Source organism: Protopterus annectens, chromosome 3.part1 (assembly GCF_019279795.1).
Source record: "Protopterus annectens isolate FY-2018-M chromosome 3.part1, PAN1.0, whole genome shotgun sequence".
NCBI lineage: Eukaryota > Metazoa > Chordata > Ceratodontiformes > Protopteridae > Protopterus > Protopterus annectens.
In genome coordinates this window covers 1658879584-1658902419 of record NC_056732.1, presented here as the reverse complement: position 1 = coordinate 1658902419, position 22836 = coordinate 1658879584, and the positions used below count along the sequence as shown (strand labels likewise).

At 37.8% G+C, this 22836-nt stretch overlaps 1 protein-coding gene across 3 annotated transcripts in view; it reads left to right on the top strand.

Annotated features, from left to right (window-relative positions):
* LOC122798604 (ubiquitin carboxyl-terminal hydrolase 47-like) overlaps positions 1-22836 on the top strand; it is a 766891-nt gene that overhangs the window by 425803 nt on the left and 318252 nt on the right. For all 3 annotated transcript variants that reach the window (XM_044067681.1, XM_044067680.1, XM_044067682.1), the window contains 2 exons: positions 7986-8017; positions 22716-22763. In XM_044067681.1, the coding sequence (XP_043923616.1) occupies positions 7986-8017; positions 22716-22763 (80 nt within the window). The remainder of the gene's footprint in view (positions 1-7985; positions 8018-22715; positions 22764-22836) is intronic.

Sequence of the window (22836 nt, the reverse complement as noted above, 5' to 3'; positions counted from 1 at the left end):
ATACTTACATGAAAGTGCTTTTCACCGAAGAAGCACTTTCGCGTAAGTATGCCTGTTGCTGTGTTTGTACTATGGTGCGGGTAAGGGAAATTTCCCTTTTCCCCACTGTAGTGCGGTCTCGGAGGGAGAATATTAAAGTAGGGGTGTGTGTGTGTGTGTTTTTTTAATAACACGCTTTAATGAAAGTGCTTTTTTGATAAAAGCACTTCCGTTAAAGTATGTTCGGTTATTATGGATTCGGACATTTGCTCATTTGAGCAAACATCCTATATCCATGTTGTTGTTGTCTTTAGGCTTTTCCCGGTTAGGGGTCACCACAGCGGAACTCCGGTCCACTAATGATTGGCAGTAGATTTTCACAAATGCCGAGGTGCCAGCTCGACGTCCAACCTTCCACGAAGGCACGCCCTTTTTACGCATGTCTTTCAAACACCCACCCAACCGTGGGGGAGGACATGCAGACTCCACACTCTCTGCACTCCAGCAGAGAATCAAATGGGAGAACCTCTTGCTGTGAGGCAACAACGCTACCGCTGCACCACCATGGAATTCGTCCTAGATCCACATATATATATATATATATATATATATATATATAGATATAGATATAGATATATATATATTGTAAAATAAAAGACAAAAGACTTCCTCTCGTTCAGCAACTTTATTACACATGTGCAGGAGCCTCAGGGTGACTCCCAGAACAAACAAGACTGTAGCTTATATAGACTATTTAATGCTCACTCATTAGAAAAGTAACACTGAACAAATAAAAATACTGGAAGCATGATTATCCAACAGGAGCATTCCCAGTAGCTCTAAAGTAACATGATGTCATCACATCTGTAGGCAGAAAAAGAAAATCGGATGCATTTCCTTATATAGACATGTTTACTACTTTCAGACAGCCTCTCTTCTCAGTAACTTTCCACTATGTGCAGTCTGTCATGTCTCTATGTACAGTACATTTCAGATTCATGCATCTTGTCACATACTCACACCTTCTAATACACTTGCATTTTCCTTCATACTTTACAATCCCCCATTTGATGCTCTGTAAGCATCATCATTTAGTTCCTCATACATTTTTCCAAACTCTAACATAACCATGCTATTAAGTTTTTCAATCTCATCATTAATACTACTCTTTTCTTGGATATCATCAGTTACTGCAGGCAAATAGAATTTAGGCACTTTGGCATTTGTCTTGGAAGACATAAGCTTCAATATGCAGGCTTTCATTATAAACAATAGCAACAAGACAAAAATGATTAATACTGCAATTGTTAGAATCAGTTTAAGTAGGCCTCCTCCCCATCCGGAGAAGAGATTGGTTAGCCAAGCCCAAGTGGAGCTATCAGCCTTCTCAGCTTCAGAGAGTTCAGAAACCATCTATATCAGTTCAAGATGGCTCTCAATTTTGTGCTGATTGTCAGGAATAAATGCACATCACTCCTCCTGGATCAAAGCACAAGTACCCCTTTTTATAGCAAGTACAAAATCGAGGGCCATGCGGTTTTGGAGGACCACAGCCCTCATGGAAGTCAGCTCATCAGTCATTAGTTCTAAAGCTGAGAAGGTAGCATTGCTTAAGACTTCAAGAAGTTTAGAGAGTTTTCTCAGTTCCCAGATTGATTTTACAGCCCCATAAGCAGATATAATCCCTGCCCAAGGTATGACATCATCTCCCAGGTCCATGTGGGCCAGTCCTTTGGTACTTGAATGGGCAAGGTCATGATGATAAATCCATGATGCATCCACATTTCCCACCGGGATGGAGGGTGCTTTTATTTCTCGAGTATTTCTGATTTTTCCTTGTGGTAATGAAGTTGTATGCCAGATGGCTAGAACCAAATATCCCAGGAAGCAGCTGACAGACCAGTGTTCTGGTAACCATTTATAAGCCTTATGATCACATACAAAACAACAGTCTTTCACTAACATTGTGATATTCGTAGAGATGGTGCCAGTTAAATTCATACCATGAAAGATTGTCCTTATTACCATACGGTGATAAGCGGTGGTATTCAATAAAGCTTTTTGCAATATTTGAAGTATGGAAAAGAGGCATCCTGTAGAGATATGTTGAGTGCCATTTATTACGTCTGTATAGTTGCACTAATATTTAATCATGTAATTGCAGGCACTCCATCCCATTTTTTTAATCCAGAAATTTCGCTTTGAGTAATTGCATTGGAAACACAGAATGTCGTTGTGACGCAGGGACAGTTGCAAGGCAACTGAATTTGCAGATGTAATATTAGCTGTATTGTTAAGCAAGCTTGTCCAAGTTTCAATAACACTCAGTGGGGACGCAGTCAATGACAATCCCCCATGGACAGAGGGAATAGCAGTACAGATTCAGCAGTTTGAGACATTGAATGTGGAAGCATAAGTATATTTCATGGCCTGGTAAGTGTTAAAAGGTGGGTGCCAGGCTGCCCACTTCTGAAGGGGCACAGTAGTTGCAGTGAAGATGAATGGCCAGAGCAGGAAAACCAGTACGATAATGATGCTGATAAGAATGGCCATCCAGTAATGTTGAGGAAAGGCACAGTGCATTGGTGAAGCAGGAGGTAACACTGCAGATGTAGAATAGAGTAACTTTTTATCATCAGTCATTATCCTGGACTGCGGTAGTCTTACTTCTGGTCCAGGCTGCGATGGGTTCAGGAACAGGAGCTGTAAATGGAAGAGGTTGCTGTGAGTCTGATGGTTCGACCTTTTTGATGTGTGACACGTGGATCCACACAGGAGAGCCTTGAAGTCAGACTGTTGAAGTGGTGGTGAGTAGTATTAGAAACGGTCCTTTCCAATGGGGTTGGAGAGCTGTTTTTTGAGAAAATGACTTGACGTAGACCCAATCCCCAGGTTGCAAAGAGGGCTCTAGGAAAGAGTCCAGAGATTGCTGGGCTGCTGCAACTTGTTTATAATATTGCTGTAAGACAAAAACAAGAGATTTGCAGTAAAGCAAAACATAGCGTCAAAATTATCGATTTCAGAAAAGGGTGGAGGTGGAGTCACAGGAAGACTCATGGGGCATCCCATTATTATTTCATGAGGGGAAAGACCCTTTTTCGGATGAACCTGAGAGTGAATTGAAAGCAACGCTAATGGAAAGGCTTGCACCCATGTCATACCTGCTTCTGAGGTAACTTTTGCTAGTCTAGTCTTTAATGTTTGATTCATTCATTCAATTATGCCAGAGGCTTGGGGTCTATAAGGACAGTGAAACTTAAGTGTGATAGCTAGCATGGAACATAGTGCCTGAATTAACTGAGCAGTAAAATGTGTACCCCTGTCAGAGTATATTGTACAGGGAACCCCAAATCTGAGGATAAAGTCATAACATAGTTTCTTGGCTACAGCGACAGCATCATTTTTGGTACATGGATACGCTTCTAACCAACCAGAAAAGACGTCAAGAACAGTTAAGACATACTTAAAATGATTACAAGATGGAAGTTCAATAAAATCCCATTGCAAAGAGCAAAAAAGCCCTTGAGATTTTGGCACAGGTTGAGGTTGGGCTCTAGTCCCTTTTGCAATGTTATGTTGCAAACATACAGAACAAGTATTTACAAAATGGTGTACAGAAGCTCCAGTCTCAGAGAATCAGTTTTAGTAAAGCCTGGATGCCAATATGAGAAGGTAAATGATAAGCCTTTATAACAGACAAATGCATAGATTTTGGACAGACAAGCCTGCTATCAGGGTGTATCAGGGCGTTGTCAAATGGATTGTGCATTTTTAAAACAATGAAATGTTTGCCAGGTCTCTTTTTCAGCTTCTGTAGCTTCGTACTTTAAAAATTTTAAAACATCATGTGAAAGCAAAGGCATCTGCATAGACTGTTGATATATAGACTGCGTATTGTTTCCCTGAACAGCACCATTTAATGCAGCCTGTTTGGCAGCCCAATCAGCTAAGGCATTGTGCTTGGTTTCAAGATCTGATTGGTGAGCTGCACATTTTACAACAGCAATTTTTGAAGGCAAGAGTAAAGCCTTTAATAAATTATCGACATAAAAGGCATGTTTTATAATAGTTCCCGAGGACGTCAGGAATCCACGCTCTCTCCACAATGTTCCGAAATCATGTACAACACCATAAGCATATCTAGAGTCTGTATAGATAGTAACAGTTTTTTCTTCTGCTAATTTGCATGCATGCATCAATGCCACAAGCTCTGCTACTTGGGCTGAAGTGCCTGGTGGTAGCCTACCGGTAGAAATTACTTCATGTGGAGAACATACTGCCCATGCTGCTGTTAATTGGCCAAGTTCATCACTTAAGCAGGATCCGTCAATGAAAAGACGTAGTCAAGATTAGTGAATGGAATATCAGCAAGATCGTTTTTAGGAGGAAGCACAGAATTAACAACACACACACAGTCATGGGGTTCTCCCTCAGTATCTGTTGGAATCAAAGAGGCTGGGTTTAGTGGTGATCAGTGAACAATTTGTAATGCAGGGTTACTAAGCAAATTGATTTCATACTTAGTGAGTCTGGCTGGTGAAAGATACTGAGTTCTAGTTTTTAGAAGTAGGGCTTGTACTACGTGTGGCACTGCTAGCACGGTTTGATGGCCCAGAGTTAAAGGGCCTGCCATTTCTACTAATAAGGCTGCTGCTGCCATTGCCCTCAGGCAGGGAGGGTATCCTACCGCTACTGGGTCTCGCTGAGTACTATAATAAGCCACTGGTCTATAACCTCCTGCTCGGGGTTGTGCCAGGAGGCCCAGTGCAAACCTGTTTCATTCTGAACAGAATAGAAAGAATGGTTTATTATAATCGGGCAGACCCAGAGCAGGTGGATTCATCAGAGCAAATTTAATAGCTTGAAAAGCAGCTTCATGGTCATCTGACCAGGGCAGAGAATCATCAATACACAGATGTCAGTGTTTAACTTCAAATGCAATATGTTAAAAAAATAAATGTAGAATAGGTGTTTGCACAGTGTTGCAAGTGTGTGTATTTCATTTCAGTAATAGTACAGCTTACAATTAAAGAAAATAATTGTGAAAGAAAGGTGTACGGAATGACATGCAGATTGTAATGTTTAACACCATTAAAGGCACATCTATTAAAAGAGTTTAACTAAAGCAATGGTACAGCTGACAATTACACACAATATAAAAGAAATATTACAGACTATTAAGACAATAACACACCTGAAAAAATATTACATGAGTATCCTGCCATCTATAATAGCACGGTTGCCAATTTTCCCTCAGTATTGCACAAATGACTTAACTTGCTGAGTATGATATAATAAAATAATGTGATGTGCAGTAACTTAGAAGATAACAGTAAATCACTGCATGAGAAAGCACTACATAATAAAAAAACACATGTAATGCATTTTTATTCCAGTGCAAGATATAAACTCATGTTAAATGAAAGTTTAGAGATTATAATACATACAGTTTGGCAAATTACAAGCAGTCACATACCAAAATAAATTTTTAAAGCTACCAATTTAGCAGATTCACTACGTGCATACTTAAGCACAGTCCATAAACAAAATGTCTTCTATAAATGAGTTAACAATGCTACTGTTCTTTAGATGTTGCCTTATGACATCACTTAACAGGTGTCAGTGTGCACTCAAGCCTAATATTTATAATCAATAATATGAGTTATAATAATAATAATAATAATAATAATATGAATACCTCTTCTGAAGTAAAACATAAAATATTTAAAGATACAAGGGAATGTATGATGAACAGTGACAGTAGACTTTGCACCTCACAGCATAACCCTCCCATAGCACTGCATGCATCAGATCCACTCTGTGTGATTTTTATATGAAAAGAAAAACTAACCTGAATATCATGGTCCATTATCCTGTACTAGATGTCACCTCTTTACCTGCACAGCCACATGCCATGCATGAGCCTGCTGCATGGAGTCCCTTACTGCTGCTGCTAGCTGGTTATCATTAATCATAGTGGGACTAGAGTTGGGAGCTGCAGTGACAGCATGGGTCACTCCACCACCATACCATTGCATAACCATGCTGTGCAGAATGCAACATTCAGGAAACATCCTGCATTCAGTAGCTGGGTTCTACTTAAGGTCACCTCCAGACTCATCCAGGCACCTGAAATGGCATTTCACATGCAGAAGACTCTCTTGATGATAATATGAGTCAGGGACGGGGCTGTATTAAAAATATGCATTTACATTTCTCAGTGATGTCATGAGCCATAGCTCCAGTGGATGTCCTGCAGCACCTGAAAAAACAGAACAAACAAAAAATAAAGAAAATGCGAAGATAAAGCAAAGGAAAGTGCTTTAGTATCAAGCAATGCATGTTGATATAAATTACTAATTAAATTATATAAAAATATTCCACCAACAAGGTGACCACTGGGCATCCTATCAAGCAGGAAGAGGTGGTAGAGTGAACCTGTGTGTGCCAGATATGGGAATCATGTGCGCTTCCAGGATGCTGTGCTGAGACGATGATGCACCCCATGCATCACACACACAACCTGACAATTGATGAAATGGTCACTTTTCCTTTTGTGATACTGCTTCCCTCATGGACCAGATGGGGCCCTAATTACAACACTGATCCAGTCTATCACACCAAGCAACTGAGGCAAATGTACCACTCCATAAAAGGCATTTATAGTCTGGGCTTGGTCCTGAGGTGACAGTGGGAAACAGATGTACTGATCAACAAGTGCCATGAGTATGTCCAGGAAGTGCTGAAGAGTCCTTGAGGCAGAGAAATATCCAACATGTCCCCAGTCTGTCTCTGGAAGTTTCTCATTGCAAGTGTAGTGAGGACTATTTATAACTTAGTATTTACAGGAATAAGAAGACCACGTATTCCGGCAATACCCATGTGGGGACAACAAATACTCACTAAGACCCTTACAATATCACTGTCCACTATGAGGCTATCAAGGATTTCTTGATTATCAAAATTAAATTATGATGAGTTACTCTCTTGCTATATCGTTGCCTTCTTGGCCAGTGAATGCCGCTGGGCATAAGCTGTTGTGGTTTGATCAAGACAAGCAGCTCCTACACAGAAATAGCAAAGCTAGTAACAAGAGAGAGAATTTTTGCTGATTGCAAAGTTGATGGAAAAGATGTGATTCTGCCTTTTATAAAAGAAATCTGCACATGGCACGTAAATGAGTCAAGATATGACTGTGAATTACAAAATTAGTAGGAGGAGGACTGACTTATTAACGTGATGTTTTACATCATCTCTCATTACCATTTCATTGCTACTTCATTTGCATAAGTTTATTCACAGCCATCACGTGTTAGCATAAATGGCCTGTATGGCTTGCACCTTGGCATCAGTTACACAGGAACAGTGCAGAATTCCTTAACACATTTGTGTAATGACTATAAATGCTGCTTTACCTTTAATTCTACAGTTACATATCTGACATTTTAGTCTTCTAGACTTTTAACTATACTGATTGTTGAAGAATCTTGTCTTATTTAAAGAAAGTAGATAATAATGTTACCTACTGTCTACAACCTGTGTTTTGTAATCAGCAAGGTTTACCTGTTTCTTTGCTCAGAGCTCTCTTCTCACTATTCCTGTTTAAACTTATTTTTTACCACAATTAGGGGATCTTTCACTGCTTATACTGTCAGTTTCAGTGCTGGACACCCTCTGGCTGCCATCCATGACAATAACTGTCTTTAGATAATGGCTTGGAAGTACAGATTTTGGTACAGTCTGAAATAGGTATTTTGTTATATTTAATGCAATTTCTTCCACTAGTTTTCTATCATTCTATAGTTTTGCTAGCCATTCAACATTAAGCGCAGGGCAGAGTGTGTTTTATTTTTAATAATTTGTTTTATTACTCTTGACATGAGAACAAAGTACAAAAATGAATTCTCTGTTTATAAGATGTTTTGTTTATATTTAAATGGGTAAAATATTTGTCATAATACAACTATATTATTATAATACAAGCATTATTTTATTTATTTCATCAGATAAACACTCCCAGAGACATCCAAGAAAAAAGGTAAATCATATTTTGGCTTATTTTGCTTGAAAAGTATGTTGCTTCTTTTATCATTTCACAAATGCTCACCAGAAACAGTATTCTTTCTTAACATCTCTGTCTCTCATATGAAATATATACATGCATACATATAAATATTTATATACATATATTTATATATATGGATCTATGGTCAAAACAATGAATTACCATAATAGTGAGATGACGTCACCGAAAAGTTAAATGAGCAAACTCCCAGAACTGTGTATTTCACCTCTGAGAAACTAACCACTTGGCTACCAATAAGTAAAACACAAACCAAAAGAAATTAAACCCACCAAAGTGGGGGGATTCATCCCCCACTCCCCTCTTAATTAAATATATTAACTCTGAGATCGCACTACACTGGAGAAAAGGACAAAGTTCGTCATGGTGCCCAACATAGCTCTCAACCGATCAGAGACCAATCTCAACAGAATCAGGGACAAATCCTCAAATAATCAGGGACAATCAGGGACATTTTTTAAATATTTGTACTATTGACTTGAAACATTTGCAGAATAAGAGAATGTGGATTAATATAGATTTTCTGATGTAAAACATCTATAACTCTGAATTACTATCATTATTTATTAAGGGCAATTCACCACCTTTTCTTCAGCAGTCACCAGTTTTAAGAGGGATTAAGAGGGATAGACCTAAAATTGGAGTCTAAATCAGGGACGTCCCTGAAGATCAGGGACAGTTGAGAGGTCTGCAGTGGCCAAGTGGTTAGCTCGTTCATTTAAATTTTCACTGAAGTCGTCTCACTGTTATGTGAGTCAACGTATTGTAATTTGTTGTTTTGAAGGGAATCCATATATATATATATATATATATATATATATATATATATATATATATATATATATATACATAATTTGTTCATATATTCTGCCATTATATTTAGTATTACAAATGAAATATCTCTGCAGGTGACACGTTAAGCTCTGATGCTGGTAGATGATAAGGTCATATGGTCTGCCTTCACATTAGGAGACTGGATTCATGTCCTGTTTCATCTAATGCAGTGTTGCAGTAGATAGATAGTGATCATTTTTGTTAGGTGCAAGCCTGAGGTACTAGAAGCTATTTCTGCTGTTACTGTGGTAGAAGCTAAACATTTCATGACATTTATTAACGAGAGTGTAAAATGTCTAGTAAATGCATGACTTGCAACTCTTCTTCTTTCGGCTTTTTTCCGGTTAGGGGTCGCCACAGCGGATCACCTGTCCGCTCATGATTGGCAGTGGAGTTTTACAGTGTCGAGTTTCCAGCCCAGTGCCCAACCTTCCACAGAAGGTACACACACACATGCACACACTCACACCTAGGGCCATTTTAGAGTGTCCAATCCACCTACAGCATGTCTTTGGGATGTGGGAGGAAACCGGAGCACCCGGAGGAAACCCATGCGATCACAGGGAGGACATGTAGATTCCACACAGAAGACACCCCAGCTGAGAATCAAACTGGAGAACCTCTTGCTGTGAGGTGGCAATGCTAACCGCTGCACCACCATGGCTGCCCTCGCACCACCGTGGCCGCTCTTGCACCAACGTGGTCAGTAAAACACACATCATGTCCTGGTAAGTAACTTTATTGGTCTATAATAGTATTGACAAGTATTGAGACTATGCAAAGACAAATCTAAATATGGAAGACTATGAAGCCTAACATTATTTCATTTTAGGTGATATCTTTCATGATATTCCATCCAGTGATAATTTACACACTCTAAACTGACGGAAAAATAATGCAGTCATTTACTAAACTGACAGAAAAATAATGCAATCATTTACTAAACTGACAGAAAAATAATGCAGTCATTTACTAAACTGACAGAAAAATAATGCAATCATTTACTAAACTGACAGAAAAATAATGCAGTCATTTAGTGATGGTTCAGATAGTTACATTTCAGATTGTTCTCATAACTCTGAGCAGGTGTTCCATGATCTTACATTTTCCCCTTCACACAAACAATGCTGCATTCATTACCTACCTTATAATAAAAGCAAGGACAATTTAAAGTGGCAGGCAATCTATGTTTCTGACTACTTCTCCTAGGCTAGCAATGTTCCACAGTATTTGTAAGGGTATAACAAGGCAGAACTATTCTCTCTCTCTTATCTAAATTTGCAACATGCAGCTATAGCATAATGTTTTAACAGAACCTGAGTATATGCTGTGACCTAACTTGCCTAGAAATAATGTCTGGAAAATTCAATGGCAGAAACGCCATATGACATATTTTCAGTATTTCTACATATGTTAACAGTTCCCTCTTTGATTCATTTGTATCTACTTAAAAAAGTGGGTAGAGGACAGTCAGAGCTGTATCAGATACTTTGATAATTTCACTTTCAGACTAGCACTGAAAAATACTTCAGTAAGATAAACACGGGGTTTAGGAAAAATGAAATGCACCTTCTGGCTTAAGTGTTTGAGTGGTAGCAATCACTCTATGCATTTATATGCATCATGAAGTCATTATTACCTGTTTTGTACTATTTTATTGTTAAGGTCTTACATATGAAGCATAGCAGAATCAAAATTATAAATGCTATAGCCAAGACCATTTCAAAAATATTTTTCCCCAAACTAGAAACAGACTAGTTATCCATTTCCATGACGAAATATCTTCTCCTTTGGCATGGGAAATATTTATAACTCACTAAGGTGTGCCCAAATAATCCTTAATTTAATTTTTACTACATGATATGATAGTGTAGTATTTGTATCTTATGCATTCTTCTCTCTCACAGATAAAATACATCCCCATTTATCTGCACTAACCTTAGATATATTTATCTGTTTGACCTCATATTAGCAAGAGCAGGCTTTGACCACCACAAATTCTTCTGTATATAGTAATTATTTTCATTTACTTTTATCTTCTCTACTGTTCTTGTTGCCCTTAAAAATACCACTTACCTTTTTACCTGTTTTGTGTTGACATACCAAAATCATGCCTTTGTAACATTTGTTTCCCCAAGTGAAAAATCTTGTTAGTATCCTTTTATTTCTCATATTCCACTATCATTGATCATTCAATAATCACATCAATGAAACCTGATATTTATACTCTGAATTTCACTAAATACCATTCATTGCTTATTTCCTCAAGTGGTAATATGACTCATTTTAACCAGCAGGTCACAATGAACATGACACTCCACTTTTTTAGCTGATGCCAGCATTCTGTCAGTTGTGATGCTATACTGCAAAATTGCTTTAATTATATATCCGTGTTGTGCATATTGTGAACATCATATGCACATCTTATGCATAGTGTGAATGCCATCTGGGAAATATCATGAGCATTAAAATAATGCATTTCCCATTGATAGAATTCTAACAAAATCTTGTGCCTCAGTAATACTAATTTGTTGGCTAGGTAGGCCCAATCGACACAGTTGTTTTTAGTGACAACTCAAAAGTGTGGTTAACTGACTTGCTCATGGTCACACAGTAGGCAAATGACAATTGAGAGAATCAAACCCTATATGAAAAGAACTGCACCTCACAGCCATAACCCACTGTGCCAACTGCCAGTCTCATTGATACCCTTATCTTTAACATAAGAAGATCAATAAATCTGTTGTAAGAAATGAATACGACCGTAGATCGGTATTACTGTAAAATAAAACTACAGCCACTGATACTGTCTCACACTTAAAACTTCCCACTATGCACAGACATAAAGAATTTCATTCTTGACATTTAACTTTATCTAATGCATCACATTTAATTCTGCAAGTAGTCCTGCTATTTTTGTATCATGATTTTTAATGTATTTTTATTATTTCCTTTAATGTCTGTAACTATGTTCACTTTTCCCTTAATTAATGAACAAAGAAATGAAATAAGCAAATAACTCTTTCCCTCAAAAGATTTGTAAATCTCTAATAATTTAAAATAATGCAGGAAAAATATTAATATGTAATCTGTGTTTAGAATGTAGTCTTATCTAGTCTCCTGCAGTTTCTGAAAAAAAATAAAACTTTTTTGTGAAAGTCTGCACTTAGGTATATGTGTAAAGTAAACTGGATACAGTTACAATGTACTGGATACCATCAGTTTAAATTAATTGCCAATTCTTGTTGGTTACTACCCTCTACATGAATGAAGGTTTTCATATATCTACACATAATTTTATCAGTGAATGAAGGTTTTCCCACGTATATGCATAATGTTATCATCCTTTTACAAAATTCATATACATTTTTTTACAAACTGTGGAATATCCATATATGTGGTTTCCTGATGCAAAATAAAAACCTTTACTTGAACTTACTTTACACTAGAAAATACCTAATTTCTTGTGTGCCAGTTTAACCGTTGCTTGTTATCCAGGAATCAAACCCTGAATCTTCTGATTTTACATGGCCTGACTCTTTCACTTTTTTTTTTTTTTACTATGAACACAAAAGAAAACATTTGTAGAGTTAAGAATTTCAGCCACTTAAAAATGTAAAAAATTACCCTAGCTTCCCTATTTAGATTGTAACTCTAGCAAGTAATAGAAACAACAGATTTTTTTCCTATTATAACCCTCTGTTTCACTTAATTATTACTGATTTGTTTAACTTTGGATAGAATTTGAAACAGTGGTGACCTTTCTAACCTTTTGACTATATTATACAATAGACTATGACTGCTTTTCAGTCCACTCAGAGGTCAGTGAAACACTTTCTATATTTTTTGTGTAACCACCTTTCACATGACTTTTGAAAGGTGCCCTTTGGTTATCACAAAAATATCAGGACTATTTCTAGAATTAAATGTGATGCATCAGACATGGTTAAATGGCATGAATGACAGTCCCCACTGTAGTGTGATCTTGGAGTTGATATATATATATATATATATATATATATATATATATATATATATATATATATATATATATATATATATATATATTAGGAAGGATGTTCCATATCAAATGTCCATTAAGAGAACATGCATTACTAATATAAGAAAGACAGTGAGTGGCAAACAGCTACCAGAGAGACAGTAGTCGACTCTGATGACCTGTGAGTTACTGAGCAGTTCTCAAAGATGATGTACATGCATTCAAGGTTCAAGGTTTATGACTTTATAGATTAAAGGGACTGGTAAGTACAGTCACTCCAATATTGATGGGAAGCACTCCTGCTTTTTGATTGTGAAAAATATTGCCATTTCTTGAATTCACAAGTAATGAATCTGCAGATTTGTTCTGCATGACCTGAAATCTTAAGTGGTTGTGATCTGAGGTAGAGGCAATGATAGGACGTCTGCTTTTAAGTGCTGAGGAAATTACTTCTTAATTAGTTTTTATTTCTAGTACTCAGTATGATTTCTGTTCTAGCACCCTGTCATTCACTGTCAGATCCTTGACTGTAAAGCCATTATTTCTCATCTTGGAGACTTTGCATGTGGTGATGATTCTTGGGGCTGGGGATACCTCTTGTTTATGTAATGAAGTAATTTATTTTTATGAATTACGGTTGAAGAGACTGCAACATTTCTGTTCATCCTCAGCAGCATCATGGGTGTAGTTTACCTTTGCCCCAAGTCTCATCTATTTTTGCCTTGGAAGTGTTTTGTATGGTCTATAATTGGACTGAATTACATGCATTTCTCACAAGTGTGTGTGAGTGTGTGTGTGTGTGTGTGTGTGTGTGTGTGTGTGTGTGAAATGCCCCAGTTAACTATAACTGGTGGAAGAGAGTAACTCAGGCTCAAACCCTGAACCTTGGGTGCAGGTAGCAAGAGCCCAAATTCCCTACCACCACCACTTGTGAAAAGTTTTCAGATTTTTGCCTCATATTTTTGTTCTGCTCTATTCCTCATAAAATCTGTGATTTTCTGGAATTTGAATTCACTAAATAATGACAGACATTTGAATTTCAGATATAATATTCTTCAGAAAGTACATGGTAACACAAAAGATTTTATTCTAGCAATTTTCTAAGTTTATAAAATCAATATTTGAAATTTCTCCATATTGTTGGGGCTGTATTCCCCCATTATTGGCTTTGTCCAAATTTTTTGTGCTAAGAGGTTGAGAGCTATGGTGACAACTGAATTCACTGAATATGTTTGGAGGCTGTATTCCCCCACTATTCGTTTTGTCCAGGTGTTTTGTGCTAAGAGGTTGAGAGCTATGGTGACAACTGAATTCACTAAATGATAGCCATTTAAGTCTCAGGCTTCCTGTCTTTCAAGAAACAGTTGATATGGCATAGTGCTATGTTGCTCTGACTATATTGCACAGGGTCCTGGGGCCAAGCCTTGGCAGTGAAATGCATGGCGGTAGCATAGCATTTTATTCTAGCAACTTTCCAAGATTATACAAGCAATGTTTTAAATGTGTCTCTGTTTTTTGGGCTTTTGCCCCCCCTCAATAAATTTTGGCTTTGCCAGATTTCTTGTGTTCATGTGCTAGAAAGTTGAGAGATACAGTGGAGTGTCGAGTTGATTTTACAGGGAGCTAAGAGCTTCAGGGGAAGAGAAGTTTAGTGCTGCTTATGCTGAGTCAGCTTGCATTGTCAATAGCACAACAGGTAGTGTACTTGCATTCTATGCAGAAGGCTGTAGGTTCTACTCCCACAGTATGTAGATACATTACTGTACTGTGTTGTGCTTTTAAAGGGTTTGGATGCTGCAGTCCTGAGAATGTCCTCTTTGGCAAAGATACTTAGTAACTATGAACCTGTTGTCAGTTTGCCATCCATTCCCTATTGCAATATTACTACCTTATCATTTTTTAATGTAACATGGGCAGTATATTCCTCAAGGCCAACAGGTACTTTATTTGTAGATGAAACAATGAAATATAAAGTTGTTTGCTTGCAGCAACCTCTTCATTAGTTACAGATCTCTTTAATGTGGAATTATTTAGATGACTTTTACTTCTGCAGAAATTGTGCATATTTACTGATACTGGTGGATTGTAGAAGTTTCAGTAGACTTTTATGATGGAAATGTTTTGAATTAGGCAGTTTTGTCATTACTGGTGCATGCATTTTGTTTCGTTACTAGAAAAATGTTCAAAACAAATTTAAAACACCCTGTGGACAAGTGGTTTCTTTCCCCGGGTTCATTTTCTTTGTTCCTGGAGTTTGATATAATGAAGATTCCACAAATTCAGTCCGATGAGGTCAGATTCAATAATGTGAGTATTCAATGTTTTGAAGTAGAGTAATTAGCTGTGGATATGGTGCTGGTGCAGGGATGCGTGCCCCTGATAGAAAAATGTTTTACTTTTTGCATCTTTCATTTCAAAAGGCTGCTAAATGACAAGTTGTGTTCAATCAGTTGCCTTCAATATAGTGTATTTTCAGTATAGGTAAGGACCCCTATGGCTAAATGTATTCATGATGTGATATGTCTGTTCTCAGTGCAGTGGGTTAAGGGTTCTAACCCCCGGTGTGTGGGATGTTGTTATACAGTATTACATCTTCATCATATGGATATACATCAATACATTCATATATCTATATATCTATATCTATATCTAGGTATATATGGGTTCCCTATCTTTTACTGAATGTATGCTTCCCCGACAAACCTGCGAGTGTTATATAATGTCAATGGTATGAATGGCCAAATGGTGGATTTGTTGAAGGTATGGAATGTCAATACAAGTAAGTGGGGTTGGAGGGTGAGAAAATGTGTGTGTGTATGTGTGTGTGCATGTGTGTGTGTGTGTGTGTGTGTGTGTGTGTGTGTGTGTGTGTGTGTGTGTGTGTGTGTGTGTGTGTGTGTGTGTGTGAATGTGTCTGTGTGCATGTGTTTGTGTTTGTGTGTGTATGTGAGTTAGGATTAAGGTCAAGGATGAGTGAAGGATGGGTATTGTGTGTTTTTGTGCAAGACTGAGAACTTTAGGGTGAGGGTTAGGTTAGGGGATAGATGCAGTGTTGTTTATGTGTGTTTGTGAATGTTTGTCTGAGCCCGTCTTGTGTAGTGACAGTGTTATGGCACGTTTTTATGATATTATGGTGTAGGGTTGGGTTGGGGAAAGGGTAACCATTAGGTTAGGGTTAACACCCATTACTAAGGTGGTGCAGGGGAGTGGAGAACCTGTAAAATAAAAATAAAAACCCTTTTTGTTATATTTATCACATTTGCTTTTTACAAAAACAGATATTAAAAAAACACATTTATAATGTAAAGTCTTACCCTACATAACATAGACAACACAAGGGTCCTTTTGTCTCTGTTGCTAAGCACACAGCCTAAAAATCAGCAGTCTGGTACACAGCACACAAGCTGAAATCTGTAACCATAGTGGAATGCAGTGTCCACATAGACATTACTGTGAAGAACACCTGCAGATAAAGATAGCAGTTTACAGTCACTGGAGCAGTCTGCAGAGAAAAGATGAAATGGACATTTTTCTTTTTTAATCTGCAGGCATAGATGTCATATATCATTTTTTTCCATTGAATGGAGTTTATTTTGCTGTGTCAGTGTCTGAATTTAGTAGACAGTTTATCTGGGAAAACACGGTTTATCATTTGATTTCTCATTCATCTCTCTTGAGCAACTCCAAACAACAAGGACGTGATAGACTTGTGTGCTACTGCTTTAGGACTTTTAACCATACATTTTCCAGTTAGAACTTTATTGATTAAAAGTTAAACTTTGAAGTATCCTTGCCATAATACTTTACTGTTAATGGCAAGATACTGTATTGTTTGCCTCTCTCTCCCTCTCTCTCATTCTGCCCGGTAACACCCTATCTATACAACAATTTATCACAGTCAGTCAAAGTTGGGGACTTTATCTTAACCAGCAGAACTGTTATGAGTGGGGTTCAACAGGGGTCAGTGCTGAGCACCCTATTGTTTGGAATATACTTCTCAGAGGTTCAGGCTAAAACAAAGAGGCTATACCTGAGTAAGTTTGCTGACAACTGCAAATTAGGTGCAATCAATGAATTCCCAAATTATGTCAATATACTTCAAGAGAGACTTACACAAACCAATGACTGGTAACAAAGACATAGACTCAAACAAAGTGCTAAAAAATGCATTATTATCCCCTTTGGTAAAAACAATATCCCTGCTGACCATCATATAAATAATAATACCCCAAGTGACAACTCAGTAGTGACAGACTTGAGAACTTAAGTTGACTGTAGCCTAAACTTTGACCACCATGTGTTTATTGTGGTAAGGAAAGCATTCTACATTGTACAACTCATTAACAAAGTCATTGTCTGAAGAGCAAAAGAGATCATAACTCCCCTGTACTCAACCCTCATCAGGCCAACAATTGAGTATGATGTTCTGTTTGGTATGTATCTTACCAGGTACTTGCAGCAACTTAAGAAACCTTAGATATTTCTAACCAAGAAAATTCAGGGTCTCCAGTACATATCATACATTGACAGACTGATAAACCAACTGTCACTGTACTCAGTAGCATATAGACTACTTAGAGGAGACTTGTGCCTGACCTACAGAGCAATCTCAGATCCAAACCTAATGGAAATGCTGCACATCCACAAGTCAAATGGGACAAGGGTCACCCACTCAAGGGACCTAACCTGGCCTGTGACATAAATAGGACCTGCTGGAGAGACAGATATGTCTCTTAGAGGTTGCCACTCATCTGGAATAGGCTACCAATTCACATCAAACAGAGCCCCTATATGACCCTGTTTAAGTATAGCCTGGATAACTGAATGGGAAACCTGTAAATTCCTGCTGGAGATTTCACCTATAACTCTCCTGGATATGGGCAGTTGTTGCTAACTAAGATCTCGAGTTTTGACAAGATCTTTTATATTAGATTTCTGTAGTTTTATATTGGGCACATACTGCTAGGCTTATAACAATCTTCAGATCAATAGCTCAGTAATCAGCTATTTAGTATTGCTGTGTATATTTCATTTCTATATATTCCTGCCATGCACATAGCAGAGATTAATTTACTCTCTGCTGTACAAGACCATCCAGCTGCCATTAATGTTTTCTAAGCCTGAAAAGCATTAATTTATTATGTTTTATTAACAAAGGATTGCTGTCATTGCAGACATGCAATTAAATAAGTAAAATGAGAGTCTATGCATCTACAGGATGGATCAAGCCAAAGGTGGTACCAAAGACTTCACTAATTTCTACTGCCCATTATACAAAACTTCATGAACAATGGCCCAGTTGTCTTATGTCTCCATCAAAATTGTCCATTTTGACATATATCTTTTTAGTATTTCTATGTATGTTAAAAGGCACTTTTATTTGTTAAAAATGTTTACAACATAGTAAATATAGAGCACATACATCTGTATTATTTTTCATAACACCATCACAGAAAAATAAAAAGCAGGATGAAACAGCATGACAGCCAAGGTTAGCTTTATTCAAATTATCTTCTTAAGCACTTTTCGTCAGTTGAAATAACTGACTTCTTCAGGAATAACAATAACAAGGTTCAGTCCCATTTAAAAAGCATAGTAATCAAGAACTCCATTAATACCTAAGTAATTGAATAATTACCTGTCCCTTCATTTTAAAGAGACATATATTAATACCAAACACTTAAATAATGGTCATACCACACATTATAAAAAAGATTGCCGACACTGTCACTCTAACTTGTGGCTGATAAGTATATATATATATATATATATATATATATATATATATATATATATATATATATATACAACATTAAATACAATTATAAAAAAAAATTATGAAAAATATTAAAAACTGAATTCTAGCAAACGTCATTTCAAGCCTAGCCATTTCATCCCAATGTAATACCATAGATACTCTAGTCAGTACTCAGGAAATTATTTATTAATGACTGCCCATGCCCAGGAGGGTCGTGGACACTATCCCTGGAAAGAATTTATGGTGCCCCATCCACTCATCCAGGTTCCTTTTGAGCAGTGTCATAGAGGTTCTCTCAATCACATAAATTGGCAGCCTATTCTAAAGATGTGGCAGTAGCTGGGAGACATACCTGTCCATCCAGCATGTCGTACTCAAGTTGCAGGCCATATTTAGGCCCCTGTAATGGGTAGCTCTAGTCCCATTTCATTCACGGATGTGCAGCAAATTCATTAGGTTTGGGTCAGAGATTGTTCTGTAAGCCAGGCATAATTCTCCCCTAAGAAGTCTTTATGATACTGAGTATAGTGACAGGGACTTTAGTCGGTCTGCGTAAGGCATGTTCTGGAGTCCCCTGTCCAGTCTAACTAGTCGGGTGGTGAATTTATCTCTAATATAGATAAAAACACTGTCTCCCTTGGTTCTCACACATTTGATTTGCGGTCTGAAGGTGTGGAAGGCATTGCAGCCTTGCAAGGCTGGGGTACTGACTGAGGCCTTGAACCAGGTTTATGTGACTGCACAGACATCTCCATCCTCTAGTGTAGAAATGCTTCCAAAATGTGGAGTTTTTGGTTTAAGCTCCTAGTGTTTAGCAGCATAACCCTTATTTTGTTATGGTTGGCAATTTTCACATTGGAAATTTTATTTTTGAGACACTGCCTAAAAAAAGACACTGTGAGGCAGACAAAAGCCTTTGCCAGCAGCTGAAAGATTAGTGGTGCCAGGTGCAAACCATCTCTGGCAAAGCAGCAAGGTTTGTCGACCATATCATCCCAGGCTGACAGAAACTGGATCCCCTTTGAATGACACCAAAAACTAAGCCAGTTACTGAAATTGATATTTTTTTGCTTATACTGTGGCATCATTATAAGTGAGGGTAATATGCTGCTCAAAACTAGGGCCATACTTGCCTGGGACACATATTTGGATCACTCAATCATGCCTTTCATCATATAGTCTGGTGGAGTATGTCTCAGGTAGTTCACTCCAACATGAGCTGTGAGAGTTATAATGATACTTTGTGCCGAGAGATTGAGGGCATGCTTGATCTGATGAATCCTGGAACTGGACAGGAAGCTGACTCTGACTTTCTCCTTATCTAACCTGATGAGTAGGACATCTGTGTGTCTCACTACCGAGTCTCCAATGACAAAGCTTGGTAGGTGAGACACTGATGTTACTATGTGTCTTGAGTGCTGTGGGAACTGTGTTAGTTATACAGTCTTTTGTTTTGGAGGTCTCTGGTGTTTTGGTACGTTTTTTGAGAGAACCTCTGCGTATGTTGATTTATGTGTTGGATGCGTACTGTGTGTATGAGTAGTGGTACTATGTGCATGAGCAGTGTTGAGTGAGCTGACAACCTCTTCACTGTTACTGTTTTGAGACTGAGAGAGTAGGCATTCAAGATTATTGGTGTATTTTATTCAATATTAATGATGGTTATGCTTTGAATAAAGATCATTTGTTTTTATTATGGTCAATACTTGCAATTTCTAGGAAATGTATTACTAGAAAATGGAATTCCACCGCATCTCCACTTGTTGAAGACTTTTTATCTTTACTGAAAGAAATGGCGCTTAAAGAAACCAAGATTAAAGAACTCAGGATTCACAGCAAATATTTTGTCAGCAATCCGTGGAAGAAAGTCATATCTCTTATTGTAACTCTTCAAATGAACTCTTACTGTCCCTAATGGAATTTGTATTTCTGTTTATGTTATTTGATTAATTGGTTAGAGGTTATCACCCAGCTTTATTTATTGTTTTGGTTTATTCTTCATGCTGATGTAAATATTGTGTATAGTTAATTTAGTTACAATCTTGATTATATGTTCATGTCATAAAATGTCTTACCTTATGTTTGTACTATCAGAAAATGATATGAGTGAAAAAAAAAGATTCTTGGTGTAGATATATTGCTCACACTCTGTACTAGAGTGAGTTATTTGTAGAGGATTGTCTGTGTACTTGAGCAGTTGATACACTGCCTCAGGAGACCCAAGTCAACAAGGCTGGCAGGAGAAACAATGGTAGTCCAACTGTCTATAATGCTACATTTGAAGAACTGTTATCACAAATGGTGTGCTTTCAGGACTGCTCTAGGAAGGGCTTCTTCTGCTTTCTGTGACATAAACTGCTTGTCAAGCTTTTGAATTGAAAATTAAATTATATCTGGCATCCATTGTGTGACAGGATGTGGTTCAGTATATTGCATTTCTATGCGTAAAATTAACTTTGTGAACTGTTTAAACTAGAAAAAATACCCCACATCATGGAGAACTGATGGGAAAAAAGCTGGTGGCTTCATCCTACTGCTGAACTACTTGCAGTTAAAATCATTTAATGAGAAATGATTGAGCTGAGTTCAGAAAGGTTGCTGCAAGGTGTAAGCCTGGTTTCCATCTCACAGCAATCATTTCCATTTCAAAGACTTGAGTGGGGGGGCTATGTTTGTATGTGTGTAGTACATGCATGAATATGTGAGTGTGTGTGTGTGTGTGTGTGTGTGTGTGTGTGTGTGTGTGTGTGTGTGTGTGTGTGTGTGTGTGTGAGGGGTGTATGCATAAATATGTGAATGTGTAATTGTGGGGGGGGGGGGTCACACCTCTGCATTCCCCAAGAATAACAAGCAACACTGGTGCCTAACACTAGACACCAGGTATGATCTTTTATTCTGTGCCATAAAGGCACTTAAAATATATTAGAACAAGATGTAAAAAATCAGACAATGGCTATTGATAGCAGCAGATATACTAGCAGTAGTATTTGGTAAGGTACTAGTCTGTAAATGCAGAGGTACAGGCTACCAGTAGTATTTGGTAAGGTACTAGTCTGTAAATGCAGAGATACAGGCTACCAGTAGTATTTGGTAAGGTACTAGTCTGTAAATGCAGAGGAACAGGCTACCAGTAGTATTTGGTAACGTACTAGTCTGTAAATGCAGAGGGACAAGCTACCAGTAGTATTTGGTAAGGTACTAGTCTGTAAATGCACAGGTACAGGCTACCAGTAGTATTTGGTAAGGTACTAGTCTGTAAATGCAGAGGGACAGGCTACCAGTAGTATTTGGTAAAATACTAGTCTGTAAATGCAGCGGGACAGGCTACCAGTAGTATTTGGTAAGGTACTAGTCTGTAAATGCAGAGGGACAGGCTACCAGTAGTATTTGGTAAGGTACTAGTATGTAAATGCAGCAGGACAGGCTACCAGTAGTATTTGGTAAGGTACTAGTCTGTAAATGCAGAGGGACAGGCTACCGGTAGTATTTGGTAAGGTACTAGTATGTAAATGCAGCGGGACAGGCTACCAGTAGTATTTGGTAAGGTACTAGTCTGTAAATGCAGAGGGACAGGCTACCAGTAGTATTTGGTAAGGTACTAGTCTGTAAATGCAGAGGGACAGGCTACCAGTAGTATTTGGTAAGGTACTAGTCTGTAAATGCAGAGGGACAAGCTACCAGTAGTATTTGGTAAGGTACTAGTCTGTAAATGCAGAGGGACAGGCTACCAGTAGTATTTGGTAAGGTACTAGTATGTAAATGCAGAGGGACAGGCTACCAGTGGTATTTAGTAAGGTACTAGTATGTAAATGCAGCGGGACAGGCTACCAGTAGTATGTTAATGCAGAGGTACAGGCTACCAGTAGTATTTGGTAAGGTACTAGTCTGTAAATGCAGAGGGACAGGGGTATTACTTTCCTCTTGCTTGCAGAGTAATATTTTAAGCTGGACCATGAAATGCTACATTGATTTATGCTAGTCTCAAAATGTACTCAGTTAAGAAAAATGCAATGTACTTTAAGTGCTGTATTTTTCTGATAAATATATTTCTTTCCTTTCAGATCTTGGCCTGACATATATAGATTTGGCATACTGGAAAATCATCTCAGGTAATTAAGGAGTCAATTTTAAAAAAATGTTTATTAAATGTGCATACATTTTATTTTAGTTCTTCTTAGGGTT